The sequence below is a fragment of the Adiantum capillus-veneris genome, chromosome 8 (genome assembly GCF_014529385.1).
Source record: "Adiantum capillus-veneris isolate H3 chromosome 8, ASM1452938v2, whole genome shotgun sequence".
Taxonomy (NCBI): Eukaryota; Viridiplantae; Streptophyta; class Polypodiopsida; order Polypodiales; family Pteridaceae; genus Adiantum; species Adiantum capillus-veneris.
Genome location: NC_140938.1, coordinates 111,902,107 through 111,927,139, shown reverse-complemented (window position 1 = coordinate 111,927,139; position 25,033 = coordinate 111,902,107). Strand labels below are relative to the sequence as shown.

The 25,033-nt window shown below is 45.7% G+C and overlaps 2 protein-coding genes across 2 annotated transcripts in view; one reads left to right on the top strand and one right to left on the bottom strand.

The window, feature by feature from the left end:
* LOC147452776 (Transducin/WD40 repeat-like superfamily protein) overlaps positions 1 to 25,033 on the bottom strand; it is a 78,377-nt gene that overhangs the window by 51,964 nt on the left and 1,380 nt on the right. The window contains exon 2 of the mRNA XM_086518361.1: positions 6,399 to 6,482. Within this exon, the coding sequence (XP_086374487.1) occupies positions 6,399 to 6,482 (84 nt within the window). The remainder of the gene's footprint in view (positions 1 to 6,398; positions 6,483 to 25,033) is intronic.
* Positions 2,331 to 4,496, top strand: LOC147452777 (uncharacterized). Its single transcript, XM_086518743.1, has 3 exons — positions 2,331 to 3,872; positions 3,951 to 4,131; positions 4,240 to 4,496. The coding sequence occupies exons 1-3, from the start codon at positions 2,331 to 2,333 to the stop codon at positions 4,494 to 4,496; spliced, it is 1,980 nt and encodes a 659-aa protein (XP_086374869.1).

The window sequence follows — 25,033 nt, the reverse complement described above, 5'->3', positions numbered from 1 at the left end:
CGTCGTCGTCATCGGCATAGTCCCATTGCATCAGTCCATTGCATACGCATTGTACGCCTTTGTGCAATCAAAGTAGACCACTCTCGCCGATGAGAGTTGGGCCTTCGGAGGAGGGTTTTACAACCTCTCGGTGTCTTATCTCTTCTCTCTCCTTCTCTCAGTCTCATTCACTTGCATGCACAATATCCACTCACTTTGTTCGTGATCATAGCACTCTCCATAAGACGGAAGGCTCCCTCCTTCCCTAAGAACTAAAAGGAGCCTTGAGCAAATAAAGATCACTAATCTTGAGAAATTACAACATTCATTCCGCTACACCTAACAGTACTTGGTAGCATCTACTAGCTCTGAGGGCTTATACAAGAACCTGTGCTTGGGATCCATAGGAGTAGAGACAAGCTTATAGTCCAAGAAAAAAAAAACCTTATGTCTGCCAAATACCAGTCAAAGAAACAGCGAAGTAAGCCTAGGTCGAGTCTCCATAGTCTAGCGTATATGCTTGACATGTATCCACCAATAATGTGGAATACCTATGAGCCCGCAACCCCCTCTGAAGGAGCATGCTCACATCACCGTTAACCATGATCCCCTTCTGCTCAAGATCAAAGAGAAGATAGGAAAGTGCGTTGTAGCTGAAAAAAATCATTCTGTTAATTTTGGAAGTTGGAACGAACTTTTCCCTCTGCTTCTCTCGAACACCTTTGGCACATGGACGTAGGCATCACTCCCAAAAACCTTGAAATGGGAGACACCGAGTTTCCTACCAAAGTGTCCCTCAAATGGAGATTATCAAGGAAGCGAGGTCGTAGGAGACGTGGCTGAGGGTTTCAACAGCTACACTAACGCCCTCAGCTTGCAAACACTTGGCAAATCCTGATGCTGAAGCCCATCTCTACAACAGTCCTATTCATTTGCTCCACAACTCTATTCACTCCTCGAACGGCGGACAGCCTCCGGATGAAACAACCATCAAATTGGCCCCAAAGTGTGGGCAGCCCTCTGCAGAGGTAGATGTCCGACTCAAGCAACCCCTCCTCATCTACAAGTCTGCAAAACGTTGGAGGACAGAGAGAGGATGATGAGAGAAAAGAGAGATCGCTCACAAAAGAGGAGAGAGGAAACGCTACAGGGAGAGAAAACGATGGTACAACAAGAGAGATCCTAAAACACAGGCTCATATGCTACATACAACTGGTACAAGAGGGAGGGGACAGGGGTGCATATATATGTACCCTCATTATCTGCTCCACCTCAAACTACAGCCCACGACCCAGTAGATTGGGGGCTCCCTCTAAAAAAAGCCAACTCAGCAATGTTAGCATACCTACAATACCCACCTGTCAGTTTTGCCCACCTTATGATGTTGCATAGTTTGTAAGGCCCCCATATGAGAAGAAACCAATAGTGCACATATATGTGGTGGATTCCAGCTTGCACGTTAATGAGTTCTTTTATTTGTGATCATGGATGGTACGGAGCAAATTCAAGAGTGCCAACCTTGGGGTCTGGGGCGTGGTGAGCAGCCTCACTTGGGGGTCTAGGGGGCCAACGGCCCCCCAAGTAGGGGTTCGGGGGCAACACCCTCGAGGAAAATTTGAGGGAATATTCCTAGAATATTCCCTACTATACTAGGCCATATATACATGCCATTAGTACTATGGCCGGTGGCTAGTGGTCAATGGCCCGTGGTTGATGGCTGGTAGCCGCAGACGGTGGGTTGGCATAGGCAATACCGCACATGCCACACACACACTCACACTCTTATCTACCACCCACCCGCAGCACTATATAAGAAGGCCATCTCCATGAACCATGGCATCCATATTGAAGGATAACCAGCCCCTTGTATTCCTGCCTACTAGCTCTAGTTGTCTATATCGCCATCTAAGATCTACCTTGAAAGCACATGGGTGGATGGCATAGTTTTTTTCGTTCGCGTACGGAAGGCCTGCCGTACAAGTACGGGTACGGATGAAGTACGGATGGGGATTTCGCACCTGCAGCCAGCGTGGCAAAAAATTTGGGGCAAAAAAGTTTCGGCTGCATTTTTTTGGCCGCGCGCTCGTATAGTCTACAGGCAAATGTCTCTGCATAGAATATACAAAGATTGCAGAGACTCTCACACTGTCACAGAGCGTGTATGAACTTGTGAGCTCGGAGACTTGGACATCAGCCCGCCCATCCTCTCGAGTCTCTGCCCTCGGGTCGCACTCTCTCTTGCCTCCAACCTCTCCCGCCAACACATAGCGCAACAGCCAGCTCAGTACTCAAGCTCGTTGCACCATCTTCCAAGTTCCAACTTCCAAGCCAAATTCTTTGCAAGTTTGCAGATGGGCCGAACCAAGTGTCCCGAGTGGCAGTATGTGCAGCAAGTGAAGAGTCTTCCAAAAGGAAAACGGACTTGTAAATGTAATTTTTGTGGGCATTCATGGGACGGTGGTCCTTTGTGTATCCGTGCACATATTTTGGGCATTGCTGGCCATGGTGTGGGAGGCCCATGTGATGAGGCCCCAGCAGATGTTGTAGAGATTGTCACAAGATTGCATGCAGATGCAAGGCCAGAGGAAGAAGACAGAGCTACTTTTGTAGATGCACTGGTCAATGATTTGGAAGGAAATGCCTCTCAAGCTCAAGGAGGTGCTTCAATGAGTACATATGCTAAGGAAACAACTAATGTAAGTGGCTCTTCCAAGTCCAATGTGGGGTCCTCAAGCAAAAAGAGGAAGGTTTCTCAAGGGGGTTTGGCGAGTGCATTTGGCTTGCAAACACGGAAGCAAGCAGACCAAGCCTTGCGCAGGTTTTTTTATGCTGAGGATGTTCCTACATGGAAAGTAAGGAGCCCTTACTTTTTGCAAATGGTGAAAGCTATTGGGCAAGCAGGTCCTTCGTATGTTCCCCCCTCTTATCATGCTTTGCGCACCACAGAATTGAATGAGGAGGTTAAATGCGTAAAGACTGAGATCATGGGTGTACGCGAGAAATGGAAAAGATATGGATGCTCTATTGTGTGTGATGGATGGTCTGACACTAGGCGCAGGCCTATCATTAAATTTCTTGCATGCTTTATTCATGGGTCAGTGTTTTTGAAAGCTGTAGACGCATCTGGGGAAACAAAGACATCGGAATTTATTTTTAAGCATCTCAAACAGGTTATCAGAGAGATTGGCCCAGCAAATGTTGTGCAGGTATGCATGGACAATGCAACCAATTGTGTTGGTGCTGGGGAGATGATTGAAAGGGAGTGGGAACACATTTTTTTTACCAGATGTGCTTGCCATTGCTTGGACCTTTTGTTTGAGGACATTGGACAGATTGGTTGGGTTGGAAAAGTGCTTGAGGATGCAACAAAGATTGTCACATTTGTGACAAGAAAATCTACTGTGTTGGCATTGTTTCGGCAACTTAGCAAGAAGGACTTGGTCAAGCCGTCAGCCACTCGATTTGCGTACTACTTTATTATGTTGGCCAATCTTGTGGATGAGAGATGCATGCAAGGTATGCGCAAGCTTATGATTGATGACAAATTTGTTAAGATGAAGAGATCCAAGACTCAAAAGGCTACTGAGGTCTCGAACATTGTGTTTAATGCATCCTTTTGGCAAGAGGCAAGGCTGATTTTGAAAATGTGTGCTCCAATTTTGAAAATTCTCCGTTTGGCTGATAGGGAAGGAGCCACCATGGGGCTTATGTACGAGCTTACGGATCGCATGGTAGAGCAAATTGAAAACATGCAAGGCATTGATGCTGCAAGGATGAGAGAGATTAGGGATCTATGCATTGAAAGATGGAATATATTGCACACACCGTTACATGCTGTTGGATACATGTTGCATCCCATATGGCGAGGAAGAGGGCAAGAAAGTGATGGCGAGGTGCATGAAGGATGGATGACATTCTTGGACATGTACACCAAGGGTGATTTGACCTTGCAAGGCACCCTAATTGATGAGTTTGACATTTATAAAGTTGAAAGCAAGTCATTTGCTCATCCAATTGCAAAAGATGCATTGAGGATGCAAGAGGGAGTGAAATCGTGGGAAACTTTTGGGGCTTGCACACCTGCTTTGCAAGCTCTTGCTTTGAGAGTGCTTTCGCAAGGGACATGTGCCTCTCCATGTGAGAGAAATTGGAGCACCTTCTCTCTCATTCATATCAAGAGAAGAAATAGGCTACTCCCATCTCATACAGAGAAGCTTGTGCACATACACACGAACTTGAGGCTCATATCCAAAATCAAAGAGCGCGGCTATGAGAGAATGGAGGTCACATTGGAAACGCTCAATAAGAAAAAAAATGAGGACCGCTTGCTTGCCTTGCAAGAGATTCAGGAGGCCATTGCAGAGAGTACTACAGATGCGATAGAGCCTATTCCCATCGCTGGGACCAGTCACGTTGGAGCATCATGCTCAATTGGTGGTGATGAGGATGAGGATGAGGACGAGGAGGAGGATGATGCTGCTTATGACGATGAGGATGTGAGCTATGGTGAGAGTTAGAGCTCACTATGCCTATGCCTGGCCGCCTGCTTATGGAGTCTGGACCGTGGTTTTTGACATTTACTTATGCGGCATGCCGTTACCCGTATGGTGTTCTTTTCACTGTTGACTCTAGAGTCTACAGTTTAGATTCTAGCCTCTAGTCTCGCCTCCCTACTTATGTTTTGGATTCAGCCTTCAGGAGACTACACTCCTGATTCCTGAATGTTTTTGGCTTGCTTCTATTGTCCTGACTCTTGACTCCTTTCTGTTTGGAGGTTACTTTATCAATCATTACTTAGAGGTCTGAGGCACCATCTTGATTCTCTCCAGTCTCAACTCTCCAGAGTCCTCGGTCCACTTTTAATTTCTAAAGTTTCTATGGTTTTAAGTTTTAACTTTTGTCTGTAGACTGTCTATAAACTTATAAAGTTTTAAACATGGTGGTGCAGTAAGTATTTCTACAATTACTCTGTAGAATCCTAAGACTGACGTGTGGAGTTTTGGGTGGTCTGATCCGTACTTCCGTACCCGTGTGCGTCCGACGTGTGATTGACGTATGGAAAAACTATGGTGGATGGCACCATCACTTTGTAATAGTGCTAATCTAAATTTTGATTTGCCACTGATCTACTTTGCATCGTATCTCTCCACTCTCCTTGCTAACACAAGATTCTATTTTGTTCTACATTTTTTACAAGCAAAATATGTGTCACATCACATGTATATAGGACACATGGACTTTTGACACCGTAAAGACCTAGGAATAGGGGTCCCGCCTCAAGCCACCCTATCAAGAGGCACATACATGGCTGGTACGGGCAAAAAAGGTACATCTGCTTCACATACGGCCGGGCACAGCCACAAATGAGCCCTCACTCCTAATCTGCTCTTGGGATATAATGGAGCCACCACCAGACAAGAAGTGAAACGCTGATGATGAGCAGAAGAAGCTTATACTTCGTGCATCTTATAATGACACATGGCACACTCTTCATGAACTCGCCTTGACACTGCAAATTCCTTTTCAGACCATACAACTTTCAGCACGTGTCTATTGTCCAAAGAAAATGCCTATTTCAGCTGCTGCTTGAGCCGCTCTACCTACTTCTTGATTATTAGGCCAGATTAGCTTATTTCAGACTTGATTAGGTGTTGACCACACCACAGCTAAATACTTAGACAGTTTCTCCTCCATCAATCATCTTGGGCAATACACTGCAGCTTCAAGCATGCTAGCTGCCAACTCTTGCTATCAACTGCAGGTGCTGCATCTACTCTACATTTGGCCCTCAGCCAGTAGACCTTTGCTAAGCTTCAACAATTGTGTTTCAAAATCTGTTAGTTGCAATCTCTAAACATATAAGATGTTATCAGGAGGAGCTAGCTACTATTGACCATTGACTGCCACTGGTCACTCAGATACAATTTTGCCTTAATACCTAGATACTCATACAAGAATATGAACACAACTCCCAAGTTTTTACTATTAATGGTTTGACAGAGGCTTGCTTTTTACTGAAGAAACTGTGACCATATAATAGCTAGATAGGCATACAAAAATACGAACACAACTCCCAATTTGGCCTTGATACCTAGATACTCGTACAAGACTATGAACATAACTCCCAAGTTTTTACTATTAATGGGTTGACAGAGGCTTGCTTTTTACTGAAGAAACCGCGACCATATAATAGCTAGATAGTCACACAAGCGGATGAATAGAAATCCAAGCTCACAACCGCTGGATCGACAAAGCCAAGCCTTTCTGAAGCAACCATAACCATACGCATCATTCCATTAATCATGAATCTCTGTTGTGTTTCATTATCCTCAATCCTTCCAGATATTTTATACTTTTGTATTCAAAAATCATGACTGTGCAAGACACATTCTTTCAAAAGATTGCCAAAATTTGGTTACCTTATATACGAGATCCACAAGTTTGTTGGCTGGAATTTCAACATTCAACGGTGTCATTGTTGCACTAGCTACAGCATTTGCAGCCTGTGTTTGCAAAAGTTTAAAAAAGACTCCACAGATTTAAGGACAATGTAAGTCAAAATCATGGGAAAAATAAGTGCAGTCAATTACGAGGATGCATACTAAGAAAGGTAGGCAAACAAACACATAGCTATACAGATACATGTATATACATATTATGTGTACATATAGAGCATCCATAACATCCGTACATACATGCATTCTATATAAGAGAGAGAGAGAGAGAGAGAGAGTGTGTGTGTGTGTGTGTGCGCGCGCGTGTGTGTAGTGGAGCTGAGAGTCACATGTTTGTAGGTGAGCGTGTGTGTGTGTGTGAGAGAGAGAGAGAGATTGTGCGTGTGTATGGTGAAGACGGGCTGGCCCTGCACCCTGTCGTGTTCTGTCTGCACCTGAAAAAACCCTAGCGCGTCATCCTGTGTGTGCTACTGCGCATCGAGTTGCTGCGCACCTTGCCTGCGAACCCTAACGCGACCAGGTTTTCTCGACATCTTCTCTTCAGCCCAGCACAACGTTCTGCAGAACCCAGCCAGCAAATATTCTCTCTGCAGTAAGGGCTTTGCGCAGTCTTCAGTGCTTTGTACAGCTCGTTTGCTTAGGTTTTAAAAAAAAAGTGTGGTGAGAGGGTGTGTGTGCGTGGGAGGGTGGGTGTGTGGTATACAACTTAGTGTGTGTTCGTCTCTCAGTTTAGGGTTCCTTCTCTCCCGCCTCCTCAGCTTGGTGAGAGAGAGAGAGAGAGAGAGAGAGAGAGAGAGAGTGTGTGTGTGTGTGTGTGTGTGTGTGTGTGTGTGTGTGGGAGCTTCACATGGATTCGGTTGAGCCGTGTATATACAAGCGTCGGAAAGCCATGGAAACTTCGGATATGGATGCTTTAAGCCTTATCAAAGAATGTTTGCATGAGGACTTCGAAGATGCACGTCAAGCCTGGGAAGGATCCGCTCCCGTCATGGAAGTGTGCATCCCTATACACGAGCTTATGGATCTTGTTGCTCAATATGCACTAAAGGTGCTTCAACCTCCTCCTCGAGAGCTGGGGTGAATAAAGGCAAAGGGAAACAATTACAATTGTCTGCACTTTCTGCTTCTCCAAATATTAAAGGCAAAGAAAAAGAGTAGGTTTCAACCTCTCAAACTTGGATAGTGCCCAAGAAACCCGCTAAAACTGCTACAGCCCGTATTCCGGCATCTTCTCGTAATTATGTGCCCCCTTTGAAGAATGTTGCTCAGAAAAAACTCCCTTGTAATGACAATACTTCTTTGGTTGAAGCTTGGGACAAGGTGGTTCGTTCTTACAAGGAAGTTGTTACACGAGAAGTCTCTTCATCGCAAGGTGCCTTTAAAGTTTATTTTCAATCATCCGGGTCCAAGTGTTGACCCACCTCCTCAGGTACCTACAGCTGAGGAGGATGTGTCGATGGGCACTGGTACTTGAGTTTTCTCTCCTTTTTCCCATTTCCTCGCCCACTACCATATAGAATGCATAGTTCTTTGAATTGCATCTCCTATAATGTGCGTGGTTGTGCAATCATGACAAGTGGCGGCTTACCTGGCACTATGTACATACATGTAAAGCGGACATCGTGGTTCTTCAAGAGCATAACCAGCATCAATTTGCAAGACAGACTTCTTACTTTGTAGGCTATTGGATAGCTTATGCAGGATCAGCTGGCTGTTTTGGAGTGCTTATACTGGTTCCACATGAACTCTTCCCAACCTTGGTTTTGAATGACCAAGCTGGGAGATGGATGGTCATCCAATGTATTGTTAATGGGGAAGTTTTCGAATTTGGACGATTATATGCATACATAGCCTCTGCAGACAAGGCACGATTGTGGAGTGCTATCTCCTCTTATTGTTGGCGTTCCAATGCATTTCTCTGTGGGGATTTTAATAATGCACCAAACCTTGCGGATAACACTACTAGGCATTCTCACATGCTTCATGTGGAACGGCAATCATGGAATCAATTTATATTGACATGTAATGGGCTTGATTTGTGGCCCTTTTTGCATGCGACTGATCCAAGATTCACTTTTCAACATAATGCTCAATCTATGTAAGGTGCAGCGGAATGAATGTTGAACTTTGCTCAAGATGAGTGCTCCGAACTGTGCTCAAGGTTCCTTTTGTTCTTATGGAAGGGAGAGCCTTCCGTTCTTAATGAGAGTGCAATGGACACAAACAAAGTGAATGGACACTGTGCGTGAAAGTGCTGAGACTCAGAGATAGAGAGAGAAGAGAATACGACACCGGAAAGTTATCAAACCCTCCTTTGAAGGCCCCACTCTCTATGGTGAGAGCGGTCTACTTATGATCGCACAATTCTCTACAATGCTTGGACTTGCCGACGATGTCGATGACGATGAGGACGATGACGAGACGGGCTGAAATCTACAAATCTTTATCTGCTAAATTCTGACTCTATGTCGGTGACGATGTCGATGGCGACGACGACGCGCTGAAAATGCAGATTCTGAAATCTGCGTTTTCCGGGCTGAAACTGTAAACCTTGCGGAATCTGACCCTACGGCGAGGAACTGCTGCGGGAAGGTGAGGTCTGCGAGGTTCGGGGGTTCTACTGCAGAGTCTGACTGCTGAAAACTGAAAACGCTGATGCTTCTTGGGTCTTGTCGCGATGAATCTGCAAAACGTTGAGGATGTTGCCTGATCCAAAAAAGCTAGGGGCTGAATTGTCTTCTGTTACAAAAACGCTAGGGGTTCTGCTGTCTTGCTGCTGCCGGGGATTATCTGCTGTGCAAAAACGCCAGGCTGCTTGTCCATATCCAAAAACGCTGGCTGATCTGGTCCAAAAATGCTAGGCCTCTTAGGTTCTGCTGAGAAGTTGCCTGTTGAGCGAGTGCTCCTGCTACCTCTTCTGCCAGAAAGTGCTAGCGCTAGGTTTGCTTATATACAAACTTAGCAAAATTGCCCTACTTACTTTCCAACAAAAGTCACTTAAAAATAATAAGTGGAAAATGTCAAAAATAGGGAAAATAGGTCTATGCACTGTAAAAATGCTACTAATGGGATCTGACTGGAATCTGATGGTCATGCTGTGTGCAACAGCGAGGTTTGCTTATATACAAACTTAGCAAAATTGCCCTACCTACTTTCCAACAAAAGTCACTTAAAAATAATAAGTGAAAAATGTCAAAAATAGGAAAAATAGGTCTATGCACTGTAAAAATGCTATTGATGGGATCTGACTGGAATCTGATGGTCATGCTGCAACCATGCTGTGTGCAACCAGAGGATATGCATCTAATCTAAGTGTTTGGACATGCACAGTCTGCGAACAGACTCACAAAAGTGCCAGATCACTTCCTATTCTAGACTGACTTGACTGAACTGAACCCTAGTCATGTTGTAGCTTGTCCACGGACACATAGGGTTAGATGTGTCACGTAACATCCCCTCCTTTTCAAAGTGAGGTATTGGTACCGAACTGTATGGCGTCGAGAGAGATCGCCAACAAGGTCTGTAATCCTAGGAAGGACTCTTCGCCAGCCCACTTTGATGCGTCGGTTGTGCGATACATGAACTTCATAAAGGTCTGCAACGCGTGCTTCTTTGGGCCGCGCTAAAAGCGACACAGTCTGTTGTGGCTCCTTAATGCTTCAACTTTGTCTATGGACATAGGTCCATTTTCTTCAAGAATCTCTGAGACTGAAAATTCCTGAAACCACTTCCAACACAAAAACATGAACATACCTATTCCATGTAGAGTGACTGGAAAAAATCTCGTCTTCCTAAAAGACTCTGCATAAAACGTAGATGAACAAATAGACGGAGTGTCAAACCGTTCACCACACACACGCAAACAATGAGATCGAATCTTGTCTTTCTGATCTAAATCAATCAACTGTGGCAATTCACAACGGAAATGCCCATGCTTGGTGCTCGTACTTGCTTGTGCTCTTTCTACGACTGTGTCGTGCCAAGGAAGAGACATGGAATGTGACTTCCTTGAATGCATACTTTTCAGCTTTTCATGAATAATCCGCATACATCCGTGCTCATTCATGAGTGAAACGTGCTCAACGTACAATATGTCATGCCTAGGAAAAGGGATCACATAAAGACGCTGACTAGAATACAGGAAACGATCACGAATGAAACACTCGAACAATGAGTGCTGACTAATCATGCGAACACATAGTACTTCTAGTGAGGGTTCTTTGGACCTAGGCTCGAGAGCCAAGATCGGTTCTTCGTGGTTGATCGAATCTTCCTGTGGGGATTCTGTGGACCTCGATTCGAGAGCCAAGATCGATTCTTCGTGATCGATCAAATCTACAACGAGGTTAGCTTCGCTAGAAAAAGCATCAACTAAACCATCATCCTTGTGAACAATCACGTCTTGATCATACAAATCATCATGCTTGTGAGTAATCACATCGTGATCATGCAAATCATCATGCTCGTCATTGTCATGCAATTCTTCATGCTTGTCATTGTCATTCAAATCATCATGCTCATCATTATCAGGCAATTCATCATGCTTATCGTCATGCAAATCCTCTGTGTCATGTTTTGGAGAAGAAGAGACTGAGAGAGTCTCCTTTTCCTGAATCTCTTGCATCTGTGTCTGCACTTGAGAAAAGAGTCGCAACATCTCTTTCATGTGTCGGTCGTTCATTGCTTGTCTTATTTTGTTCTAGCAATCAAATTCTGCTTCTCTTTCTTCGCACTCACGATCAAATTCGGGTTGTCTTACTTTGGCTTCCAAGCGTGCTTGCTCGTGCTCACGCGCTATGGCTACCATTCTTTCTTCGTACTTACGATCAATTTTTGTTTTTCTTGCTTCGTGTTCTAGCTTCCTTGCTTCGCGTTCTAACTTGTTGTCCATAAACATCTGCTCCAACTCCTCCATAAGATCGGGTGCAATCCTTGGCGTAGATGGAGAAGGGGGAGGGTCGGAAAAACCTCCCGGTGGGGAAAATTCTTCTTCGTCTCTCTGATGCTCATCACCTCCAAGCGAACTTAGCGAAGTATCCATTCCGCTTCGAGTGATGACCATCCACTGAAGTCTTTGGTTCTTCTGGGTTCTTGTGGTCTTGGGTTCTTAAGTTCACGAGGAACTTGGGTTCTTGGGAGTCTTGGTTCTTGGGGTTCTTGAGGGTCTTGAGGTTCTTGAGGTTCTTGCGGTTCTTCTTTCGATTGCAATCTATGTTAGAGAAGAATCTTCTCTTCACCCAAGTTCTGCTCTTTTCCGCGGGCGCACCCCTTGGCGGCCTTGCGCTCACACCAAGGTTGCTTTTTCCCACCTCACGTCGATTGGCCAGCCGCTAAGTGCACGGTCCGCTCTCAATGAGTGAAAGCAAGCACAAGGGGAGGCTGGACAAGCCCTTCTTTCTTGGGATTCTTGTCACTCTTACAAAACACGATTAGGAATCGACACGCCCAAAAGAACTTGGGTTACGTGCGACTGCAACAAGCAAAGCAAATTATGTGGTTCTTTCGATACAGAACACTGCCAAAGCTCTGATACCAATGTAAGGTGAAGCAGAATGAATGTTGAACTTTGCTCAAGATGAGTGCTCCGAACTGTGCTCAAGGTTCCTTTTGTTCTTATGGAAGGGAGAGCCTTCCGTTCTTAATGAGAGAGTGCAATGGACACAAACAAAGTGAATGGACACTATGCGTGAAAGTGCTGAGACTGAGAGATAGAGAGAGAAAAGAATACGACACCGGAAAGTTGTCAAACCCTCCTCCGAAGGCCCCACTCTCTATGGCGAGATGTCACAAAGTGATGACGTGGCGGACAGCAGAAACCCTAATTTCTGCCAGAAACCCTAATTTCCGGAAATCGCGGAGGCTGAAATTAAAAAATTAAAAAAAAAAATGGAAAATGATGAGCAACGCAAATTTCGCTTTTTCTCTACTTAAATGAGAAAGAGAGAGAGAATGCTTTTGCTTTCATGTTTTGATTCTCTGTGAGAGAGAGAGAGAGCAATTGCTTTTGATTTGAAGCTTTTGGGGCTCTGCTTTTGGGCATCCCTTGTAACCTTTAAATTAGTGGTGAGGGCCTCACTTCTCAGGGCATCTGGACGCAGAGTCTGAGAGTGAAACCCTAACCGCTCTTTTGTACTTTGATGATTGATTAATATAAAAAGAAATACCGAAAGGGGCGCCAGTCTTTGGGGCCAATATCTCTAGGCACGGAACTCCGCCGGGCCAGTGCAAATCTATTGTGATCTGTGAATTGTTTTGAAGTGGTTATTTGGTGTTGTCGCGATTGATTCTTGACTTGGAGTGTCCAAGTCTGTTACAGTGGTATCAGAGCACGGCCGATTTCTCTTCTACGGGAAATCCGATCCCCGAATTTTTTTTCCGCGGCACCTATGGCTTCAAGCAATGATCAGTCGACTCCCTCTGCATCTGGAGATGCGGGCTGGGATCACAACGAAGATTCAGGCAGAGAGTATGGCCCGCCTTGGCCTACTTAGGCGGAGCGGCGAGAGATAGAGCGTCGCCAGTTGATCGGCGATGCAACAAAGATAATGCTCAATTTTGCCAAGGACCCGAAGATGGCAAAATATATGAACCAGACCTCTTTGGAAGAGGTACATACGGAGTGGCAGAGAACCACAACACCACTCCCGAAACCCGCTCTCAAGAAACCTTCTGCCTCCAAGAAATATACGGAGAAGGAACTGGAGAACGTGGTTGATGCACGGATTGCTCAGCTTTTTGACACGCAAAAGAAAGCCAAAAAGCACGGCAAAAAGCAGAAGAAAGGCACTAACTTCCCGGGATATTTGGGTCGTCGGTCGACATTTGACAAGGCAAAGAAATTGAAGAAGCGCGTCAAGTTTGAAGACCTACCCAGTTCTTCTTCTTCTTCTTCTGACAGTTCTTCTAGCTCCTCGGATTCGAGTGAAGAAGACAAAAAAGGTAAAAAGCGAAGCAAGAAGCAACGCTTTGGAAAGGACAAGAGAAAGGCAAAGAAGGCTAAATCTCGCCCAGAAACTGACAGTTCTACTGAGGACTCGTCTACAGTCAGCTCAGATTCCGATGACGGAAAGTTTTATGCGAACAAGAAGAATTTTTACAAAGCCAACCAGTATGACTTTCTCGAAGATAAAAGCAAGAAAGTCCGAGAGTTTAAGGAAGGTGGCCACTCGATCAAGTTTGATACTTTTCAGGATACTCAGATGCTTCGAAGGCTTTGTCTTTTATACAGCAGTTTGACATCGCTTTCGCGGGAGGACGCTATTCAGAGCACTCCAAGATTCGGAGAGCTGCCTCTTACTTTAAGGGGAATGCTCGTACTTGGTGGTCCACACTTTTATTAAGCAAGACTGTGCCAGTTACATGGCTAAAATTCAAGAGACTTTTTATTTCTTCTTGGTTGACTCAAGAGTTTGAGCGAGATATACGAGCTGCTTGGAACCATCTCCGGATGACCAAGAGCGATACAGTGAATTCTTATTGTGAAAGATTCTGGAGCTCTTTTCTACCCGCCTCTTCATTCAAGAAGATCTCGTTCAGAGAACAGATTGAGCGGTTTACCTTGGGTCTACCTACAGAGATCCGAAATCACTGCTTGGAACAGAAGTCAGCTTCTGTTCAGGAGTTGATGAGTCATGCGAAGCGGGGCTTTGCCATTCACTCTGGCAGTCTGACCTACCCCACAGATGAGGCCATGACACAACAAGCCGAACAGACTTCTGGGAATGAAAGTAGAATGAAAAAGAGCAACCCCGAGAAAAAAAAAGGATGCACGACCCAAGCTTACTCCTGAGGAGAGAGCTCGCTTCATCAGAGAGGGGAAGTGCTTTGGATGCGGGGAACATGGACATATTTCCGCAAAGTGCCCTGATAAGGCACAGAAAGAACAGAATGATAAAGACGACGACAGGTCTGAGAGTTCGAGAGCAGCTGAGGAATGTGGCAAAAACGGCAAATAGAAAAGCAGAACTGGCACCACATGGCGTGGGACCTGCACCGAATCTAATGAATGAAAGTACAAACTTTGCCGCTTTCGGGGCAAAGTGAAGGATCAGGAAGCTCTTTTGAAGGAGCCAAGGCCAACTTCTTTTCACTTGGAATTGGCGGCTCGATTTGGAACTACGCCCGACAGACTGACGCCACAGGCGGAGGTAGTTCGACTGGCACCTGGATGGGATGTTGCCATTACACCGAGCATTGGCAAACTTCGTTTGCAATGACAGGGGTGTTCAGGGCACGCGAGTGACGTTCTACTCGGGATCTTGGTACCACAAGAACTACGCCGTGGTTGACTACCGGGCCGAGAAAGCGACTTTGATAAATGAAGGGCTTAGAGATTGTACTTGATGAACTTCAGTTTTCTTACTCATTCTTTTGGGAGAACTGAACGATGGATAAAAGTTGAATATGTTTTGACCTGAAGAAAAGAACGCCGATATTTTTTTTCTCCACGCTCATGCCGATTGCTTTTGAGAGGGCCTGAAGATCATACCATTGATCTGATATATGGAAGCACGCCACCGAATCGGCCACCTTATCGTGTGAGCCGAGTACAGAATGAAAAGATTATGAACTCAATGAAAGACCTCTTGGAAAAGGGTCTTGTCCAACCTAGTACTTCAACGTATTGCTCTCCAGTGTTGTTGGTTTTGAAGAAAGACGGATCTTGGAGAATGTGCATCGATTATAGCACTCTCAACGAAATCACCATCAAGAACAGATTTCCGATTCCTAGGATCGATGATATACTCGACAGGTTACAGGGATCCTCGTGCTTTAGCAGGATTGACTTGAAGAGTGGATATCATCAGATCAGGATAGCGCCAGGAGATGTCTACAAGATAGCTTTTCGGACGACTTTTGGGTTATTTGAGTTTTTGGTGATGCCTTTTGGCTTAACCAATGCTCCTGCGACATTTAACCGGATGATGGATAGGATTTTTCGAGAGTACAGGCTATTTGTTGGCACTTTCTTTGACGACATCATTGTTTTCTCCAAGAATGAGGCAGAACACAGAGACCATCTGCTTCAAGTCTTTCAGGCATTACGAGATCACACATTAGTGATTAATGCTAAGAAAAGTGAATTTTTCCTACCAGAGATACATTTGTTGGGACACATTGTGTCAACAGCAGGAGTGCAAATGAACCCGGCCAAGATAGAGACTATCCATGATTGGCCCGATTTGAGGAATGTCCATGAAGTTAGAAGCTTCTTGGGACTGTGTTCGTACTACAGGCGGTTCATACGAAAGTTTGCAGAGGTTGCTTCCCCTTTGCATACCTTGACACAGAAAGGAGCACCTTTTTCGTGGGGACCCACAGAGGTGACTGCCTTTCAGACATTGAAAGAGAAATTCACTACAAGACCAGATTTGACTTTGTCGGACTTGCAGAAGTCATTTGAAGTATATTGTGATGCTTGTGGTCGTAGTCTGGGTGCGGTCTTGATGCAAGAAGGCCATGTCATAGCTTATGAGAGCCGTTTGTTCTCTAGGCCGGAGATGACAGCACAGATCTATGAGAAAGAGCTTTTGGCAGTTATCCACGCTCTTACTCAGTGGCGGCATTACCTACTCGGAGCGGATTTTACTGTCTTTACAGACCATCAGAGTTTGCGCTACTTCTTGTCACATAAGCAGCTTTCGGAAAAGCAGATGCGGTGGGTGAACATCTTGTCACAATTCCACTTCCAGATTGTCCATGTGCAGGGACAGAAGAATGTGGTGGCAGATGCTTTGTCTCGAAAACCGTTGGTTGTGGCTATTTCCGCGATACATCATAGGAGCTTTGAGGATATGGTCGATCAGTGTGCCACAGATACAGATTTTGCAGATATTTTCACACGGATACGGGATGGGGAGACAGTAGCTGGATACTCCCTTCGGGAAGGCTACTTGATGAAAAAGACTATGTTGTGCGTTACACAGCCGTTGAGGGAAAAGGTTATGACTGATTGCCACTGTCCACCTTTTACGGGTCACCGCGGCATTGCTACCACCATGAAAGGGGTAGAGAGAGATTTCTTTTGGCAGAGACTGAAGAAGGATGTGGAAGAGTTTGTGCGCAGTTGCTTGGTATGCCAGAAGGTCAAGTTTAACAGGCATAAGGCACAGGGATTGTTACAGCCTTTACCCATACCCACCCGCCCCTGGGAAAATATTGAAATGGATTTCATTTTTTTTTATCTCCCGAGAATACAGAATGATCACAATGATTTTCCGATTACATGGCACGCCTGAGACGATTGTCTCCGACAGAGACCCCAGATTTATGAGTTTGTTTCGGAAGGCAATTTGGGAGAACATTGGCACGCGGTTGCAGTTCTCGTCATCGTTCCACTGGCAGACTGATGGGCAATTTGAGATTGCCAATTCAGTGATTTTAGATTTATTGAAGTCTTGTATCTCGGATCAGAAGACTCAATGGGAAAAGAACCTATCTTTGGTGGAATTTGCCTACAGTAACACGATACACTCTTCGACGGGGAAGACGCCATGTGAGATTGTTGAAAGTGCTGCGAAGGTTCCATCCTTCCTGAGCACGAAAGATTAGAAATTTGAAGCGGATGAATATTCGCAAGATTTGGATACGGCTTTTGCCAAGGTTCGCGAGACTTTGCAGGAGTCTCAAGAACGACAGAAAAAGGCAGCGGATCGCCATCGTCGCGACTGGAAACTGAAGGAGGATGATTGGGTGCTCTTACTTTTGAGAAGGCACGCCTAAGAAAGAAAAAGGGAAAGGAGAGGCTTTTTCCAAAGCTTAGTATGTGATACTACGGACCTTTCCAGATTACTGACAAGATAAATGATGTCTCCTTCCGATTGAAACTGCCAGATACTTGGAGGATTCACAATGCATTGCATGTGAGTCTCTTGAAACCTGTTAAGGGTGATGTGCTTGATGATGGGGAGCCTGATGAGCAACCCAAAGTGGAAGAAAACGAGGAGATCCTTGTTCCTGAACAGATTTTGGCACATAATGATACGAAGAAAGGTAAAGTCCGAAGGCGGTTCTTGGTTAAGTTCAAGAACTTTCCTGCATTTGATGCGAAGTGGATGGAGGAGGAGGACCTAGCAGATACTCCTCGGATTGTGAAACTTTACCTCGATGTTTTGGTTTAGCATAGTCTACTCCAAACGGAACCCAGAATTCAGCTTGGCCGGAGATCTGGTGCAGTGGGATGCACAAGAGGGGAGTCACTCCACTCCTTTGTCAACAGATGCCTCGATTTTGATACTAAAGTCACTGATGTCTCTTTGAGCTTCAGGGATACTGAGAGCTGACAATATTCTGCTGAATGACTTTATGAAATGGAATTCCTGATTATGATACTGATTTGTTCTTGACTTCTTGTGAGTGCAGGAACTGATAGCCGAAATGACTGCAGCATTTTGGTCTGATTGATCTTGAATAGACATGGTTGCAATAGGGGTTAGTCAATCGAACATCGTTGAGGTCCCGATTGGACCTAGATGTGATTGCTACCTACATTGCCGATAAATCATGGTCTAAGATCCGAATGAATGTTGAATGTCATGTGATGTCCTGTGATGTCTGGTGATGTCCTGTGATGTCGTGTGATGTGACTGTCGATTTTGTACATGTGCTAGATGTGTGTTCCTAGTACGTAGGTACTAACAGTCAGTGTCTGCTAAGACGGTTTATGGCTTTTGTCGGTTTTGCAGGCGTAATCGCGATCGATTACAATGCTTTCAAGAGGGGGTATGTCACAAAGTGATGACGTGGCGGACAGCAGAAACCCTAATTTCTGCCAGAAACCCTAATTTCCAGAAATCGCGGAGGCTGAAATTAAAAAATTTAAAAAAAAAGGAAAATGATGAGCGACGCAAATTTCGCTTTTTCTCTACTTAAATGAGAAAGAGAGAGAGAATGCTTTTGCTTTCATGTTTTAACTCTCTGTGAGATAGAGAGAGAGAGAGCAATTGCTTTTGATTTGAAGCTTTTGGGGCTCTGCTTTTGGGCATCCCTTGTAACCTTTAAATTAGTGGTGAGGGCCTCACTTCTCAGGGCATCTGGACGCAGAGTCTGAGAGTGAAACCCTAACCGCTCTTTTGTACTTTGATGATTGATTAATATAAAAAGAAATACCGAAAGGGGCGCCAATCTTTGGGGCCAATATCTCTAGGCACGGAACTCCGCCGGGCCAGTGCAAATCTATTGTGATCTGTGAATTGTTTTGAAGTGGTTATTTGGTGCTGTCGCGATTGATTCTTGACTTGGAGTGTCCAAGTCTGTTACACAAGAGCGGTCTACTTATGATCGCACAAATCTCTACAATGCTTGGACTTGCCGACGATGTCGACGACGATGAGGACGACGACGAGATGGGCTGAAATCTGGAAATGCTAAGGACTGAAATCTGCAAATCTTTATCTGCTAAATTCTGACTCTATGTCGGTGACAATGTCGATGGCGACGATGCAACGACGACGCGCTGAAAACGCAAATGCTGAAATCTGCGTTTTACAGGCTGAAACTGTAAACCTTGTGGAATATGACCGTGCCGCGAGGAACTGTTGCGGGAAGGTGAGATCTGCGAGGTTCGGCCCGCAGAGTTACCCGGAACGCGGAACGGGAACAACGATGGGCCTCCCTGCAGAACGGGGGAACGGGAATGGGCCTGGAACGGGAACGGCGCAGAACGGGAGGCTAAAAAAACACCCAAATATTATTATTTTTTAGCGTTATGTGTTTGAATACAAGTAGTACTCGAGTCCTTTGACTCTAATACCCACAAAAAACACGATTCGAAGACCATTTAACCTTATTATGACTTGATTGGGATGTGCGGCGCCCAGAGTACATAGCACATATACAACAATGAGCAAACACAATGCCCCATACACAATCTCTCAAATAATTGCAAGAGTAGTAGTCAGAGATAACACTTTGGAATTAATTATGGCTAACATAGTAACAAGCCTCAAGGGCCGCCAAGGTGCTACAAAAAAACCAAAGGGGGGCAAACCAGATTCCAATGACCACAATACCAAAAGACTGAAGGTGACAAATACCATAAAGATGCTAGTAGCTACAAATGGCAAAGAGGGCAAGGCTCAAGCAGCCATACAAAAAGGTAAGGATAAATGGCAAAGACTCAAGACTCAAGAGCCACTAGCCTGAGAGGCCTCCCAATCCGTAGTAGCCGGCTGTAAATCATGCACATCCTCCCATTCCTCATCATCGAGGTCTAGGTCCGGCTCGATCTCAGCCACATATGAAGTACCTGGTGTTGGTGGATGTGCATCTCCACCTGCCTGAGGAGCCTCTTGCTCCATCTCCCACTGTGTAAAAGGATCTGTCTGTCTGTCTGTACTCTTGCAAAGCATTTTCAAATTTGCGCTGACGAAGACATGATCATTAGCCTTCTCCACTCCAAGCCGATTCCTCTTCTTGGAAGCAATGTGGCTAAAGCATAGTTACCAGGAACGGGAAACCGGAACGGGAACGGGGAACGGGAACGCGGAACAAAATGCCATTCCCTGTTACGCGTACTCACGTTTGAAACACGCAACGGGGATTCGGAACGGGAACTTGGAATGGGAACGGGGAACGGAGACCTGAAAACGGCCATTCCCTGTTACTATGGGCTAAAGGTACTCCACAATTGCTGCATGAGGTACTAACTGACTGGCTGAGAATACGGATCGCCAATCTCTAAAGCTCAGGGCCATCATAGCCATAGTACTCCCACCATAGCACTGAACCTATCTTCCTGCGATCAATCTGAGCATCTGGACTGCCAAATGACCCCCACATCTCTCTGTACTGTCTTAACTGATCTCTGAAATGCGTCGCCCATCTCTGTCTAGAACCATCTTGTTTAAGATCTCTGTAAATTGGTTCATGACTTCCCTATCTGTCTCTTGCTCTGCACCTTGGAACTCTGGATCCACCATGTACGCTGCCTTGTGTAAAAGAGAGGCATATGAATTCCACCTCGAGCTGCAAAGCGCATGGATCTCCTCATATTGCTCTGCGTTCGGCTCAAGTTGTGCAAGCTGCTCAATCATGCGGTCCATTGCCTCATAAATCTTGCCAATGCAAGGATCCATGCCATCCAGAACTCGAAGCAAATGAACCACCGGTTTTACCTGTGCGTGTAGACTCTTGAGCTTCTTCCAGAACTCAAGATCCTCTGCCTTATCCTTGCACAAAATCCCTGCAACTGTCTTTGCATAGAGGGAGATGGTAAACTCATCACTGATGAAGACCTGTCGGACCGCATTTTGACATTCAGACAGCATGCGCACAAGAAGAAAGTTGAATGCGAAGCGGGTGTCTGAATACTTTAGAAGCACTTTGCCGCCTGACCTCTTGAGGTACTCACTCCGAACCAAGTTGTGATTGTTGATGAAAGTAACAATCTTCACTGCATCAGCAATGGCTGGAGCGATCCAGTCTAGCTTGCCGATGTCTTTTAGAAGGTTGTTCAAGCAGTGTGCCAAGCAAAAGCACACTGTCACATGCGGATAGTGGCCCTCTATAATAGCTGCTGCTGCCCTGTTTGATGCCTCCCCATCTGTGACAAAGGCCACCACGTGTTGCTCACCGATGGTTTCTATGGCCGCTGTCCACTCTGCAGAGAGGACATCAGCGAACTTGCCACTCTTGGTGGCATCATGAGAGTGCACAAAGTACATCTCTCCACTCGAGTATGCGATGAGACCATGGATAGATCTCTTCCTTGTATCGCTCCACCCGTCGGCAATGAGGGAAACGCCATGTTTTGCCCAAAGACGCTGAATATTGAGGGTTGCTTGCTCCACGATAGCCTTCTCTCGATCGAGCAAAGTGGTTCGGAGAGCCTTTGAAGATGGCGGCACATAGCCGGTGCCATACTCTCCTATCCGTTGCACCATGACTTTCCAATACTCCGATCTATTTCGATCAAACATAGAAGAGATTAGTATCAAAAAGGTGGAAACGACGATAACGGAAGAAATGAGAGAGAAGATTGATAAATCATAAAACAATGAACATACCTCGCTGCGACAAATGGGATATGGTCGTGATAGAAGAATCGGGCCACGGCCGCATCCACCTCTTCCTTCTTCTTTGGGTCCCAAGAGGTGGCAACATAGTTACCCGGAACAAGAAATCGGAACGGGGAACGGGGAATGGCAACATGCATGAAATGCCATTCCTTGTTTCGAATACTCACGTCTGAAACACGGAACGGGAATCCAGAACGGGAAATTCGGATGGGAACGGGGGAACGGAGACCTGAACATGGCCATTCCCTGTTACTATGGGTGGCAAGGGTCTTTTGGCGACGAATTGGACCTTGTGAAGATGCACCAACACCTACACCGGGTAGAGAGGAAGAAGGGAAAATGAGGGTCTTTGGATCAATACCTTTGCGTGCGGGCTTGGCTTTATGGTTGAATTGCCGATCCTTTTCCTCGAGCTCCTTCCTCTTCTGGATGGTTACGTTGGCACAAAATCTCACCTCATGTCCCGACACTCGAAGAAAGTGTACCCTCACTTTGTCATGCCCCCCTTTCCGCGTGTAAGAGCATAGCTTGCATGCCCATGCACGAGAACCTCCCGCCGCCGACAAGGTGCCCTCCGAGGTCACTTCATCCCATCACGACCATTCCTTTGCCTTTTGAGTGTTGCCCGCATGAACGGAGGAGGTTGTACGAGAAGAAGGGGCCATGCACGAGAACCTCCCGCCGCCGACAAGGTGCCCTCCGAGGTCACTTTATCCCACCACGACCATTCCTTCGCCTTTTGAGTGTTGCCCGCATGAACGGAGGAGGTTGTATGAGAAGAAGAGGCCATGGATGATGGATTATCCCTGAAAGAGAGAGAGCTTGATCTTGAACTTTGAGAGAGAGAGAAGGCTTGAGAGAGAGAGGCTTGCCGCTTGATTCCGTGAGAGCTTGAAAGAGAGCTTGAGCCTTGAGCCTTGAGGGTTAGAACTTAGAAGTTAGCCCAAGAGAGAGAGAGAGGTTGAGAGCTTGAGCCTTGAGGCATGCCGCGGCGCCACACTATGGCTTGAGAGTTGAGAGCAAGCAAGGGAGAATGGGCCTTGAGGCTTGATGAATGTGTGAAGAATGGGGAAGGAGGGGGGCATTATATAAGTTTTTGCTTGCTGAAAATGGCCGTTGGCTGGCCCTAACTGCTATTTTTTTCAAAATCAAAATCTGTTGTTTATGGCCATTGGGGACGTTCCGGACGTTCCGACCCGTTCCGGCCCGTTCCGAGTTTTCCGTTCCGGTCACAGATTTCAGCCGAAACGCCTATCCGTTCCGATCCGTTCCGAAAAAAACCAACCGGCCGGAACGCCGGCGTTCCAACGTTCCAAGGCCCCAAACTTCCGTTCCCTGGTAACTCTCGGTTTGGGGGTTCTACTGCGGAGTCTGACTGCTAAAAACTGAAAACGCTGATGCTTCTTGGTCTTGTCGCGATGAATTTGCAAAACGCTGAGGTTGCTGCCTGATCCAAAAACGCTAGGGACTGAATTGTCTTCTGTTGCAAAAACGCTAGGGGTTCTGCTGTCTTGCTGCTGCCGGGGATGATCTGCTGTGCAAAAAGGCCAGGCTGCTTGTCTTGATCCAAAAACGCTGGCTGATCTGGTCCAAAAACGCTAGGTTTATGTTGTGGAGCAAAACCGCTAGGCCTCTTGGGTTCTGCTGAGAAGTTGCATGTTGAGCGAGTGCTCTTACTGCCTCTTCTGCTAGAAAGTGCTAGCGTTAGATTTGCTTATATACAAACTTAGCAAAATTGCCCTACCTAATTTCCAACAGAAGTCACTTAAAAATAATAAGTGAAAAATGTCAAAAACAGGGAAAATAGGTCTATGCACTGTAAAAATGCTACTGATGGGATCTGACTGGAATCTGATGGTCATGTTGTGTGCAACCAGAGGATATGCATCTAATCAAGTGTCTGGACATGCACGGTCTGTGAACAGACTCACAAAAGTGCCAGATCACTTTCTATTCTAGACTGACTTGACTGAACTGAACCTTGGTCATGCTGTAGCACGGATACATAGGGTTAGATGTGTACGTGACAATCTATGTATCGCTCGACTGGATCGCTGGTAGCTTTTTCACATGCAACAGTATGATGACTTTGTATGCGAGATGAGGATTGATATGCTATGTGTCTCTCGGATTATTTTCCCGTATGCTTGAAACTTCATTTTGGCTCTTTTGATGTCAATGACCGCCTACCCAAGAAGAGACTTTTGCATGTCAATAATGCTTATCTCAAGCATGAGCCTTTTCGTGCTATGATTGTGAATATCATCCCGCTGTCGATCTCCCAGATGTATGTTGATATGGACATAGCCTGGTTCCGCTTTGTTATGCGTGTTCAATGTGTTATCCAGGATTATGGCAAGGATTATTTGTCACAATTAAGGGCACAGGTTAATCAGGCAAAGGATGCTTGTAGCAGATTAATGCACATGGCTAATCATTCTTCTCTTACTGACACTCAAATGATTGAGTTGCTTTTTGCTCGCGCTATGTTACGACACAATGATGAGAGGAAATTGGCCAAATGGCAGACTCGAGCTCATCAACACGCTTTTGCAGATAAAGGATGTGCTTCTAAACAATTCTTTCAGCATTTGCATCACTCCAAGCAATCTCAAGCTATACGGAGAGTTAAATTACCGTCAGGGGAGTGGACCTCCACTCTACGAGAGCTAGCACTAGCCCTACACTCATTATGGCCAGATTTTTGAGGCCCTTCTTCTCCCACGAGAGAAGCTCGCCAAGCGCGTCACATGTTTCTATAGCATATTGCTCCCATTCTTTCGATGCGGCAGGCTCAAGACTTGGAAGCTGTTTTCACTGAGTCGGAATTGTTTGCCAGCTTGCTTGATTTGGGTCCATGGAGAGCTCCTGGTTGGGATGGTCTCTCTGTGGAATTTTTCTTGTCTTTCTGGGATTATTTGAAGTTGCCTCTGTTGTTCATAATGAATACAGCTTGGGAACAATAGGAATTGCCCTCCTCTTGGAAAGAAGGTTTGCTCAAGCTGATACCTAAGCATGCATTGTGTGAAGAATTCTCTCATTGGCGGCCTATCACACTCATGCCTCTGGTATATAAATTAATGGCAAAAATGCTTGCTAACTGACTCAAGTGCTTTCTACATGAAGGCTTGCATCAATCTCAATACGGCTTCATTCCACGACATCAAATTGCTGATGAACTCGCGTTGGTATGGAATATGCAAAATATACTCGGCAAGATATCTTGGTCATCGAGGTTGACATTGAAAAGGCATTTGATACGGTTCTTTGGGATTATACTGCGGATACCATGCAATATTTGGGATTTGAGCCTAGGCTATCCCGTGTCGTGTTTTTCTTGTATGCACACAACACTTCTGCAGGCTTGCTGGATGGATCTCTCACAGTATCTTGGCCTTTGGGACGATCGGTAAGGCAGGGCTGCCCTCTGAGTGCTTTGCTTTATGCGATTGCTACTCACCCCTTGTTTAAGTATTTGGATTCTTTGACTTCCATTGGTAGGCTACATGGCCTGGCTTTACCTTCTTGACAACAGTTTGCTGGTCAAGCCTATGCGGACGACTCCTTGTTTATGCCTCGCAA